This window comes from Clarias gariepinus, chromosome 10 (assembly GCF_024256425.1).
Source record: "Clarias gariepinus isolate MV-2021 ecotype Netherlands chromosome 10, CGAR_prim_01v2, whole genome shotgun sequence".
NCBI classification, from domain to species: Eukaryota; Metazoa; Chordata; class Actinopteri; order Siluriformes; family Clariidae; genus Clarias; species Clarias gariepinus.
The window spans coordinates 11,899,926-11,913,911 of NC_071109.1; the positions used below are offsets into that span (position 1 = coordinate 11,899,926).

Sequence of the window (13,986 nt, forward strand, 5' to 3'; positions counted from 1 at the left end):
TAAAACTGAGGGGAAACGTGTGTCTGGTTATCATGAATTATTAATGATTAACGAGTTACTGACATGCTTGTAAAAATATGTACAAAATGTGAACCCTATAGCAGAGTTTAGTCCAGTTTGGGTGACTGCCGCTGAGCCGAAGCCTTTGCTCCAGTCTGCAGTTTAATCCTTCGGTCAGACCTCGAGAAATAATCTTTTGCACTTCCTAATTAAGTCATTAAACCGCCATTTTAATGATAAAACCTTGTAATTCCATGTAATTTCATAAGCGGCTTGTGTTACCTGATCACAGCTGCTCTGTAAAAATGAGTGCAGGGATGGAAATTTTAGTGCTTCGTTACATAACACTCCTATAACCTTACTGCAAATGCAGAAGCATCCGAAAGGAGCAGATAACTATCACATTCGTGCACAGAGTTTGTTTGTGCGAGGTGCCATGCATAAGTTTTATAAGATGGTAAAAAAAACGAATAATTAAATAGAAATTAAATGCATAAATACATAAGTTTAATAAACAAAAACAAATAAATCACCTTCCTCTCGTTAAATCTGGCTTAGCCGCGGTTTCCTCTCAGTACAGCTCATACGTTGTTCCATTTCCAGTATATTACAGTGACGAACATGCTTGATGTTAGCGCTGACTAAAACACTTTTTAAAATAAATGTGACTTCTGTGTATATAAATCAAAGAAATGTACAAGTCAGCTGGATGACTTGATCCTTTTGCACTCAATAAATGAGGCGCAAAAATTTATACAGTTAGCAAACGTAGAGCAACAGCATCGTCAGCTCTGTTCAGTGCCGGGAAAATAATGATGTGCACACTCAAACTGCTTACAGACTAAAACTTGCATCCGAGAAAATGTACTCTTACACAGTATACACACTATATATACTTGACTACTATGTGCTTAAATTATATATATATATATATATATATATATATATATATATATATATATATATATAGCTGTACATGTATATCAGAAGTAATTCGTACCGAATTACATTTACTCCTATTACTATAATTGAGTAGTTATTTTGTGTACTTCTACTTCTTAAAGTAGTTTTTAAAATCTGTAATTTTACTTTTACTTAAGTATGTTTTGTTTAAAGTATTGTTCTTTGCTACATTTTAAATCATATTGGCTACTGGGTAAAAAAAGTAAATTAATGAAAATGAAAAATAATGCAATGGGGAAGAAAAAAAAAAAATGCACACCAGAAACCACTGCACTGACTGATGGGGTTGGAGAACAAACGCGCTAAATTCACAAGAACGATGGAGATGACAAAACAGATGGCGGTGATGCAGAACCAGCTGAAATGCCATTAAATTCTTATGAAGCAAACCCCTGGCCACTGTAATGGCCCCTACTATGTTGTATACCACATTATGCATGTATTTATGTTGCCCTTTTAAAAGCTGCTGCCCCTCCCGCAGTGTGCGCGCTGTGGAGGTGTGTGCGTGAAAAGAAGATAATGGTGTAGGAGCTCAGATGTGCTGCTCACCCCCAAAACGCTGTTTTTCTAAGCAAACTTGGCAAATAATTGACTCCGACCAAACATGATGCCAATGTTTAAACAGTTTAGAAGGTTGCGTGTACGAACAGCGACGTTATACCACCACAAATGCCCCCTAAAGCTTCTAACGCGGCCTTGTGTGTCTATCGCGCGCCTTGCAAGAGTAATTAGCGCACGTGTTGTGTTGAGGCTGGTATAAGTGTGTGTAATGAGAGGGTTTCTAGACTTATTCGGTAGCAAGGTTCGGGGGGAAAAAAGGCAGATTGGATGTTTAACGCACACAACTTTGATAATTTAACGGCATAATGCGTTTCTGTTGCAGCACTCAGAATATCGGCAAAGAATCGACACAGACTCGGGCTGTTTCAGAATTACTCTTTATACTTTTTACAAGTTTAAAAGTAAAACAAAAATCGGGACAAAATTTTATATAGAATCAGGATATTAATAAAATCGTGATATTTATATAGAATAAAATCAGCACCCAGGTATTGAATCAGGTATTGTGGCATCACATGTACAAGTAGAACAGTAGTAATTAAACGGTTAGCTTTAAAGTAATATCCCTCATCGTATGCGTTAAAGAACCATGCGCCAAACGAGGCCAATCTCACCTGATGAAATTTGAACTTGAAGCCGAGGATGTGGCACAGGGTCTGGTGCTCACACATGTATGACTTGATCAAAGGGATGAAGAACTCGTCTTGGTCCGAGCGACACTCGTACACTTCCAAAATGATGTCTAGCACACGGTTTGGGTCCAAGTTGAAACATCCTGCACACACACACACACACACAAAAAAAAAAAGATAACAGACATGATTTTGAGATTCACGCCATCGGATCGGGTTAAGTGTGTTGTTTGAGCAGGATATTCCTTGAACAAATCTGTACTGACAAACAGGAAAACACACCAGCAGCTCCAATCCTAAGTTCTGTCGAGTAACCAACAGCTCATAACGAGGACAGTAATGTCATTACAAAGTTGCGGCGACACATCGCAGTAGTGACTGCAGCTGTGAGCGTTACTCATCGGGACAGATTACTTCTGCTTATGATTTTGTAATTACTGCAGGTCAGGACCTCTATTAAAGTCAAGAGAAAAATGTATTGCCAATCGATGGAACTGAAGATACGCGAGGCACAAGACAACGCAAGGCAATGAAAACCGAGCGGAGCGCATGAGGGCGAGCGAATCTAATAAAGAGATCCGTACCTATTAATGACTTGATGCTCTCCAGAACAAGATGGCTGGTGACGTTTCCTGAGAGATCCTGGCCCAGCTCCGTCACGAGCTTGGCGTAGCCTTCGTTCTCCTCGCGCAACAAATTGAACTTCTGCTGTTTATAGCTGCAAGAGAGATGGAGAACACAAAATATAAGAACAAACTCTTTAATAAACAACCAATTATGTCATCGGATTTCAGCATTCTGCGTAAAATTGTCTTACTGATGTACCAACGTGACAGTTTTAGTTTATAAAAATCCACAATTTGCCGCACAATTTGCTTTCTTTGTTTGGTGTCATACAACGGACGGCGCATTTATATTCCACTTTGGTACTGACTCTGAGACGGCGCTTAAGAGCGCCCGAGCGGCTCTTTAGTGTCCTCTACTTTCAGACGTATATTAATTATGAAAACATTAAATATTAAACAGTATTGCCTGCCATAGTGGCAACGTTTATTTTCAGGCACTGAGGCGGTAAAACGGTTCCTTTCCAGTCAAAGAGCCTGTATTCAAAGTTCATATTGTACATTCGTCATTTAAAAATCAGGCTGTTTATGTACTGAAGGCAATTTGACTTCTGTGTGCATAAAATCTTACTTAACTACATTAAAACATCCTGCCTGACTTTGCATTAAAGGTAGATATCGTTAGATAAAGGTAGACATGTCATTTTATTGGGTCTGGTTGTAAAATCTGGACTACAAATAAGAAAACAGCCTGAATTTTGCATTTTTATGGGTCATACAAGTGCATTAAAAAAGACTCATTTATTACACAGAGGTTTTGATGCTACGATCATTTATTATCGATGATCAGTTGATTTTCAGTGCATTTCAAGAAACTGATTAAAATTGCACTGCATTTTTCATAATCATTAAAAATTCCTAAAAATTTTTTCCTAATCATGTTTTTTTTTCTGCACATCTGGGCAACTGATGTGGAGCAGAAACCCGCACATGCATTACAGTTGTGTAAAACGACGACGTATCTTATAGTGACCAGTTATATAATTTTCCTGGGAAAAAAAGCTACTTTGGTTTTAGGGAAGAAGAAAAAAGATAATAAAAAAAAGGACACATCTAAACTTCTAAAAAAAAAAAAAAAAAAAAACAGTTTGCAAAATCTGTCACAAGGAGTGTTATTTATTTATATTCAGTGTTGGATGCATATACAAGTAATTCTAGTTACTGCACATAACGTTACATGTAGTATAGTCTGGGTGTATTAATAGTAAAACAAAATTATTGATCAGTCATCTGTTGGTTTCCTAAATGGTTACTGTATATACAGTACGCATCTTCCACAGTTTCCGTGACACACTTTGACCTGAAAGTCGGAGAAAATGCGGAACAGAAAGAAGAAACTGCTAACATCAAGGCGGTGTCATCTGCCTTCACCATATAGTAGCATAAACATCAGGGATAGTGTGTGTCTCATTTGTACAATTAGTAAAGCGTACAGCATGTATGAAACGTATAAAGCTGTAAAGTTGTCCGCGTTTTCACCTCTCGCCATGTTAGTACTAACGTGGAGTTTAAAGTAACATTGTCAGTCGGGAACATCGATTCCGTTGCCGTTCTTGTATAATGGGAGAACCAATTAAATGGCCTAGTCGAGCTTCAACCACAGCTTGACTACTCTGTGCTTAAATTAAATCGCGTTATTGCGACTTTCACGGATCAACACCATAGGGGATCTAACATTATAAGGAGCTGAATCGAAAAAGACTTAACATTTAAATATATATAATTTACCATTACAATGAACAACTTGCCTTTTGATCTTGATGACGACGATATTTAAAAAGGCACCCAAGACTCATTTTGTAACTAAATTGCATTTGATGCATTTGATTACAGTAGCAAGAGAAGAAATTGGCCTTTGCTTCATTATAACCTAAAAGAGACGGAGCGTTTTCACATTAGGCACCAATGATTTGTTCTGTTCTCAGAAACGATTGCTTACACCCTCATCTGTAGACCCCTCGCAAACCGGTCAGCTTCCATAACCTTAACTCTTACGCTACATACCAGACATTATCCATACATTGGATAGCTGTATTCTGTATTGCATTATGAATTACTCATTAATAAGACACAAAAATTCTGAATGGAAATTATATTTATTTTGCCAAAAAACCCTTGTTACTGCACTAACGTCATCTCTTAGTGACGTCAGAGCCACAAACAACCACCATCTTTCAACTCGGATGCACTAACTTTTCTATGAAGGAATTAAACTTGAACAAACAGCAAGAGTGGCTATAAGAGCAGCTGCGCTCTAAGATGATCGGATTCAGTGGGCAGGGAAAGTACCCGGCTTAAAGAAAACTAAAATCAGCACTTTTTAGATCATTCTGTTCTGCGAATGAGGCGTGAATCAGTCACAGCGAATGTACTTTATAAATTTCTTGCCTTTGGGGCAAAAAAACGAATGTGCGCAAGACTTGCAAACAGCGCTGAACCACAGATGATGTGAAAAATTTATTTCTCCACTGATTTCCGCACGTTTAACAGTCAGCGAGAGTGCTCGTGCGTGGGACAAGCAAGTAAATGACAAGCACAGCCCCATTCAGAGAGGTAAGCGAGCCTTCTAGTGCGAGAAAGCTCTCCAAAATTGATAAGAACTCTAAGAGACAAACCGACACAAAGGCGTGAAATTAATCATTGTCAGTGGAAGCCCTGTGGAGTGCGTTGCGTAGAAAAGAAAATGAGGTGGCGGGCAAATTACAGAGTTGCGGCGCTTTCCTGACATTCACGCACAAGGCAGCGCTTCGGAAAAGGAAACAAGACGGAGACGACAGGGGGAAGACAATACAATAAATGAAAAAGTTAAGAGGCCTTGTAGTCATCAAATCAAAGCGGTAACACATGGCAAGACAAGAGATTACAAGAAACGTTTCTGTTATAACACTCGCCATGTCTGACAAGTTGGTGCGAACCTGAAAACCGACCAATAATGTCTGGCTCTGGCAACCATGCGGTAAACAACCAGACGCTCAGCACCAGCAAACAAGATCCTCAAGAACTCTTGCATTAAAATGTTCTCATTGAGCGAATTTATTGTAAACCTACTGTACTGGACAACTAATACAGTCAGCAACCACATGCTTCAAATGAGTGAACACCAAAGCACAGGCAACTTAAAAAAAAAAAAATAATAATAATAATAATAATAAAAAGGAAAACAGAACAAGAGTGCATCATGTTATGGTCTCGTGCCTCCACAGCCAGAGATTGTCCACAGAGACAGAGATGTGAACTGCTCATACTGGGGTCAGAAAGACAGCACAAGGGACACAGGGTTATGCAAACGATGATCATGTCTCTCAATTCTGCATAGACAATGTCAGCGGTAGAGATGGATATACCTAGCTGGCGACTTTTTACTGATGAAAACCAGCATGTTTCCATGTTACTGCTTACCAAGCTATGCTATTTAAAACCAAAATGGAGGTGCTGGGGAGTGGGGTGGGGGTAAAAGTGTTACAGGTTTTAACATTCTGCGCATGCCCTGCCATCATCTGAATATGCATCATGCCTGCATGTGTATATATAAGGAGTTTTTTTTTTTTAGGTTAAATATTATACTTCTTTTGAAACAAGTGAATCTAGGCCGTAAAAGGTGTCCAAAAAATAATCGTTAATTATCCAGCTGAAATATACCAAAGATCCTGCATTCTGCCATGCCTGATATACCTGCTAGGTGGCTAGGTTAGCCATTTGAGGTTAGCCATTAGTCGCCACTGAGCCAAAGGTGGCTGTGTTATTTACTGTAGCTCTTAAAAGCATAGCTGATCACCAGAGCTGGGCAGAGCCAGAGAGTATTAAGCTAGGGAGGGTTCTCTTAGTAAATGAGGTCACAAATAGACATGTCTGACTTGTTTATGTCCTGGTTACTATAAAAATGGGAAAAAGAACAAAAGTAGGGAATGTTTTGTCCTTGTGATTTTTTTTATTTATATGTTAATACAGACTGGAAAGCCATCTAAATGTCTAAACGAAAAGTAAAATTTGCATAATGGCCTTTAATGCTGAAGCTGACCTCATTTTGTTCGGATTTCGGTGGTTTCTACCAGCTCACTTGATATCAAAGACAACCTCAAGTTGCCCTCTATACATAATATTCATTGCAGAAAATTTCTTGCTTTTATGTAAAATTATAAATAATAACAACAATAATGATACAGTTGAAAAAATTACGTGGGGGGGCGGCAATGGTGCACTGCTTTTTCTGCACAAAACACCGAAAACAATTCATCTTTGTAACCGTATAGACTAAAAACGAGTCTGTATACTACAGTGTGTGTAACTCCCAGACACAGAAAATGTAACAAGCTTTTAACTTCAACGGATAGTTGAAGTTAGTTAGTTCTGTGATTCTTTAACTTTTTTACAAATAAAACACAGATGCTAAAACTAAAGCTAAACTTTGTTCCTTAGATTGTTCGAGAACAGAGGCATTTAAGTTATGTCGTGACAATTTAAAAATTGTTTCCAGGATGCCAATTTGGCTAAAGTGGACCAAAAGGGTTTGTGTTTTTAGCTGAAAATCAGCCAGAGTGAATAATGCATTCAACATTCTTATGACTAAATCCAGTATTTGTCAGGTCTCAAACCATGTTCAATTGCTCTCAAACAGTTTGACCAATCTTCTCAATTCTTTATAACAGCAGGCAGGAGACCCATGGCTCCGTTTTTATACAAGGTTGAAAGTAAGTGCAAAATTAAACATTAAAACAAGAGACCTAAATATGGAGGGTACTTTTTTTTAGCTGATTCACTCCTTCAACACTTTGACTTCCTAGTATTAAGGATAATGAGTATGGGGAGGTTTTAAGGGGGCGGATTTAAATGGGCTGGGGTTTTTTTGTTGTTGTTTTTTATTGATTGAGAAATTTTAACCAGTTTTTTATTTTTCGTCATTTTCTGACTGGACCAGAATTGGCCTCTGCATTTCATTTCCTATCAAAAAGAAAATTACTTTTTTATCTGAAAGCCTGGACTTTTCCACATGTATGAGCAAACCTCACACAGGCCAATCACTCCATTGGCAGAAGACCTTTTGGGACATACAGAAAAAAAATAATGGCACCATAAGGCACCTCTACTAATAATAATATAGTAGTAGCTATAATAAGTTGAGTATGAATTTGCACAGGAGGTCATTTGAGTTGTGCTTCAGCTTGGTGGAAAGATGATGGATATTTTCCGAAATTTTAATAAGATGTATGGCTAGTTTAAAATTTTATAATTGTGATGCCTGCTAGTGATGCAAAGTTGGGATCATACTTTGAATCTCATTCATCAAAATGAACACATTTTTTTAAATAATTTAGTTAATTTCGTTCTTCTGATGAGAAATTAAATAAAATTATAGATTATTAATAGACAAACCAACACAAGTCTACATACATAATTTTGGCTATAGCTCCAGCAATGAAAATATAATTCAGCTAAGGACACATGATAAACAGAACGAGCAGCTCACCTCTCGTATCTTTTGAGAACCCAGGAAACAGAATTGAGAAGAACTGCTCAATTCTGTTTCCTGTGTAATGCACTGCATAGCATCTGGGAGTCACGTGACAAAAGAATTGAGCCGTTCTTCTCATGAGTCGTTCATTCTTTTGAATCTATTGCACTGCATAGCTATGTACAATGATATGGGATCTATGGGTACGGGACAAATGAACGAACAATTCGGACCAAAAGTCTCGAGAGGTAATTAGTCATTTCTGTTTCCTGTATATAACCTACGGAAATTTCGCGATGATTTGTGTATGCACGCCCAGTAGAAAATTGGTGAATCACTCTGAGACTACTCGTTTTTCTGAGTCACTATAAAGACTCGTTTAAGAAGAATGAATCATTCATGAACAAGCCATGACTACTGCCTACTAAATACACTAAACGCGGTACTAAGACTATAATCTGACTGACCAGTCTGCACTGTTCTAGGCTTGGCTTCTCTGGGTACGACCAGTGACCGAAATTCACCATGATTGTGTGCAAGGGTACTTGGTTAAGGCTTGGGTGGTAGCCAAGCTATGCTATACACCCAATTTCTGATTTCTTTTCTAGGGCAGAAAAAAAAAATGAGTGAAGTTACTGTTACATGAGCTTCATTATGAACAGCTTACAGTTGTGTCCTTCCACCAAATACTTATACATTATGATTGGCAACCATTAAATGTATATTTTAACAAGGTCACAAGAGGAAAAGACGGTAATTCTGAGAAAATCCTGGTGACACCAAACCATCAGTTGTGAGTCACTTTTGTAGCGAGCAATTACTCATGTCTTTCCCTTAGCTCTAAATGCAAATAGAGTTTTAGTTACAGTTCCTATTGAAAGGCTGCCAGCTGAAGAGTGATTGAAGCTCAATAACGAATCCTCTTTTAAAATCACCAAGATCTTTCCCTTTTGATCCAAAATCAAGGTCAACCTGTCTAACCAAGGATTTACACGTGTTAACTTTGTCATGCAGTAGCTTGATGCACATACATTAACTGTCTTCACATTTTCTATTCTTTGTCACTGAGATCGTCCCAGAACGTGCTCAGTCTTGAAATTATTTAATCAGCAGCAAAGCAACATGTAGATACAGGTCAAGAGTTTCAGATAATTCTTAGATAAACATCAGAAGTAAATTATCTGATCTTAGTGACCTTGAAAGTGTCATGGCTGTTGGAGTCAAAGTTTACATGGAAACGACATCCTGTTTTGTTGATAAATGAGGTCAGATGAGATTCAAGCTGATAACGAGGCTACGATGACTCTCTACAACCAACAGTCAGCGTAAATTCTTCCTAGAATAGATGTCGAACCTCTGGGCTGAGAGGCTACAACAGGAGACACCATGGGGTCATGTCCCGTCAGCCAAATATTATCTTTCAAGCGTGGGCACAGAGCCATGGACAGCTGATGACCAAAAAAAAACTCATTACTTAAAAAAAAAAAAGAAAAAAATAATTTGTGGTCCGATGAATCTCAACTGCTGCTCCAACATGCAGATGGTAAGTTCAGAATTTGGCACAAATAACATGAATCTGTGGAGTCAAGCTGCCTTTAGTCAACAGGTCAAGCTGGCGGTGGCCAAAGGAATGTGGTGAGCTCAAAGAAAGGTTTCCAACACCTTGTGGAATCGACACAGCAAAAAATTGGGACGGGTCTGAGAAAAAACAGGGGGTTAAGTGAAAACAGACCATTTAAGTATGGTCCTGAATGGTATTTGGACTTTAGATTTTTAATTTTACAAATGAGCCTTCCTTACACCTATAAAAAAAAACAAAAAAAACTGAAAAAAAAAAAAAAAACACACACAAAGTTACAATTTTTATCCAGCGAAGCAATAAGCAGCTTGAACCTCTTCCAGCACGACAATGCCCGTGTGCACAAAGCCAGCCCTGTAATGACACGTCCTAATCAAGGTGAGAATGAAGGAAAATTAAGTGATCTTCACAGAGCACTGATCTCATCCTCATGATCTGAATGAACTCCTCCTTGCTTAATCAGTGCCAAACATCCCTAATGCTTTTGTAGATGAATAAACACAAATCCCCACAGCCACACTCCAAAATCTGTGAAAAAGTACTTGCAGTTTCTAAATGATCATTTAATTTATTAAGTGAAAAATCTGTCCAAAACTACCCTATGTAGAAGACTTTCAAACAAATATTCTGTGGACTGATGAGACAAAAGTAACTTTTTGGAAGGTATGCATCCTGTTACATGTAGCATAAAACCAACACAACATTTTTTCAAAAAAAGAAGATCATCTCAACAGTCAAACATGGTGGTGGTAGTGTGATGGTCTGGAACTAAAGCTTTGCAACTTCACAATCTGGACACCATTTCATAATTGATGGACCCTTGAACTCTTCGCTCTATCAGAAAATCCTGAAGGAGAATGTCCGACCATCAGTTTGTGACCTCAAGCTCAAGCACGTCTGGATTACGCAACAGAATAATGATCTGAAACACACTGGCAAGTTCACTTTGAATGGCTCAAAATAAAAAAAAAAAAATACACAATTAAGCTTTTTGGAGTATCCTAGTCAAAAGCCCAGATGAAGTCCGATTGAGATGACAAATAGGCGTTCAGGCTTGAAAACCCTCCAATGTCGCTGAATTGAAACGATTCTGCAAAGAAGTGTGGGCCAAAATTCCACCACAGCAACATAAAAGACTCATTTCGAGTCATTGGACTACGGTTTGGAAGATCCCAGGTTCAAACCCCACAACCACCAAGTTGCCACTGTTGGGCCCTTGAGCAAGGCCCTTAACCCTCAACTGCTCAGATGTGTAATGAGATAAAAATGTGAGTCGCTCTGGATAAGAGCATCTGCCAAATGCCTAAATGTAAATGAAGTAATTATTTTAAAATCTTATTTTGTTCTTACTCAGGTCATCTTTGTGTAAAATAAAATTTGTCTGATGATCTCAATCATTGAATTTTTTTATTTCTTTTTTTTTTTTAAATCAGTAAGGGGGCAAATACTTTTCCACAGCACTGAAGTAGAAAGCATTCCTGTAAAAGCAGAAGTTATTATAACTAGAACAAGCAGGGGCTGGGATGCTCACCAATCACATGTTGGCATGACATTCGGGTGTCCATAAACTTTTGGCCATAGTGTTGTTCCTGTAATGCTGGATCAAGCCCACAGATGTAGATAGCTTGGTTTTCAGAGTAAACAGACGGCTACGGCGTGATCCTCAAGTACAGCATTAATAATTAAACTTTTTAATTGCATCCAGCGTTTTGTTTCTCCTACTCATCGCAGCGTACTTTATAATCTGACTGGGTTAATCCATCACTGCCCCCTAACGCATGTGTTTTTTTATGCGCACATTCACAGATGCAGAAAAAATAATTGTGCTTTAAAAGCGCACACACACACACACACACACACACACACACACAACAGAAACAACACACTAGATACGGCAGTGAAGACAGCTTGATAATGAGTACAGCGAGAATCCATTACGTTTAAATTACTCACAACAGCTTGGTCTTGATTTTGACAATCTTCTGGTTGAACTGCTGTGCCTGTTTGATTAAGCCGAGGGACTCGAGCGTGTCGGGGTCGAGTCTCTCTTTCAGGACGGCGTCAGATACACAACCCTGGAGGGAGGAAGGGAGGGAGAGACAGGGGGGAGGGGGCATAAAACAAAACACATAATTCATCGGGTCACTTGTAATAACATAGCTGGAGAATTGTCACTTTCAATACATCGGCGAGAAAAACACGACTGCGCTCTGCTTTTTGTAAGTTGTGGCCATTTTAAGACGAGACGTACGACTCTTCACCTGAGAGGAGAAATTAGCTCCGTGTAAGGGATCCGTTCCGACTGCTGACTTTATTCAAGAATCTTCTCTAAATGTCGGATTTTCTTTGTCACCACCCTTTCATGTGCTATTAGGATGTAATTATTTTGGCCCCCAGGGGAAAAAACATAAATAAATAAATAAATAAAATACTTAAGAATTCGAGAGATATGTTTTACTGGACAGAATTTAGGTCAGACTACGTACATCCCAAACATTGCTAATCCGAGAGTTTTGTATGCAATGCAGGGAAAATTATTTATCGCAAGGGGGCAGCTGCAAGCTTCCGGGTGTTTTGCAGCACTTTTCAAGAAAGGCAGAGGCATTTAAAAAAAATAAATAAATAAATAAATAACCCACACAAAAAATAAAAGGGGTGGAATTGGCATTACTGACAGGACAACACTGCCACACAGTGGAGAACACATGCAAATAAACACGGCTTCGGTGCTGCACTGCAGTTGTGGAGGAAACAGGCACTTACCAAACAAGCTCCCACCAGCTGGGTAAAATAGTCTCGCTTGTGTTTCTCCTCTAGACATCCAGTCTCGATACCTGTACAGATACATGACGATAAGGGTGTTAAAGCCACCGAGAGCGGATCTCAATGGTCATAGTACGGTCAAATACAGTACAAGTACTGCAGAAACAAAAGGCCAGTGGGTGGAGTCAGCCTCTAAGAGGGATAAACATGCTGTGTTCTTTGTTGCAAAATGCCTCATGGGTGGCATTTAAAGGATAGGGTTCTATCCAAAGTCCCATCCGAAGCAGCTCATCTGTGTAAAGCACTCGTGTCTATTCTGGACGAGAATGCTAACGCAGTGCAATCTACTATAGCTTTGCACATTTAGGTTAACAGTCTTACTTAAGAACACAACAGGGACAGCCTGGAAGTGCTAGGCTTCAAACTCACAACCATCTAAGAGCAAAAACTCAGAGCTTAACCACAGACCTTAACCTGCTCTGATATTTAGAATTAAATATTTCCTCCAAGTAGTGATCTTGGCTTATGTACACACAGCACAGTGTTCACATTCTATAGGCTGATTTATGCTTTAAAGGCATCGTAAGTGTGTTTGTGTTATGCTGCGGTTAGTTCATGATAGCAAGTTTCTATGCTGCTGTGCATGAGAGTTTTGGTGTAATACAAACGAGAGTGAATGAAATCTGAGCGAATCTTTTTGGAGTTGGAGCGAATAGATGTTAAACAGTTAAAACTCTTTTACTAGAATTACTGCAACAGGAAAATTTCGTATAGACTTTGTTCTATCGGTCCACGGTTGGTCGGATTTCCACCCGATTCAATCACGGACATTTAGAGGATTAAGCCGTAAATCCGTAGAAGATGAAGCCGGTGCTACTATGTAGACTAAACACAGTTTCTGCAGCTGTGACATGCAGTTACAGAAGAATACTGTACATATCAACGAAGATCTGTAAAATGCATTGTAAAAGAACTTTTAATTAAAACTACAATTATATAAATATATATAAATATATGAAAAAAATATAAAAGGATTTTTTAATTGTAAATACACAAAGATTTAATTAAAATGACCCTCTCAATAAACGTGCATATAAACAACACATATGATGTATTGTACAATAATTTATAATTTGTTTGCTGTCCTGTACACTTAGTTCTTAATCTTTGATGATCTTTAATCCTTTTTTTTTTCAATATTATTTTCTTAAACCTTGGTCCTCAACCTAGCTGTTATTACTGTACAAGAACATAACCAGGACTTACCTAATACACAGAAAACATCAGCTAAAATCGAAGGCATTTCTTCTCTTAGTTCCTGAAACAGATAAAAAGTATTAATATCAGTATTAGACACCACAATAATAAAAAACAATAATAATAATAATAACACCAATGCTGAAGAGGACTCAGTTT

General features: G+C 38.4%; 1 protein-coding gene across 6 annotated transcripts in view; it reads right to left on the reverse strand.

Moving 5' to 3' along the window:
* The window catches only part of thoc2 (THO complex 2), an 89,086-nt gene that overhangs the window by 63,890 nt on the left and 11,210 nt on the right, over positions 1 to 13,986 (reverse strand). For all 6 annotated transcript variants that reach the window (XR_008361195.1, XR_008361194.1, XM_053505269.1 and 3 more), the window contains exons 4-8: positions 13,837 to 13,888; positions 12,571 to 12,641; positions 11,761 to 11,882; positions 2,741 to 2,874; positions 2,139 to 2,299 (exon numbers count right to left, since the gene is read on the reverse strand). Coding sequence is in view for 4 of the 6 variants with exons in the window: in XM_053505269.1 (XP_053361244.1) it covers positions 2,139 to 2,299; positions 2,741 to 2,874; positions 11,761 to 11,882; positions 12,571 to 12,641; positions 13,837 to 13,888 (540 nt within the window). In the remaining 2 variants the exon portion in view is untranslated. The remainder of the gene's footprint in view (positions 1 to 2,138; positions 2,300 to 2,740; positions 2,875 to 11,760; positions 11,883 to 12,570; positions 12,642 to 13,836; positions 13,889 to 13,986) is intronic.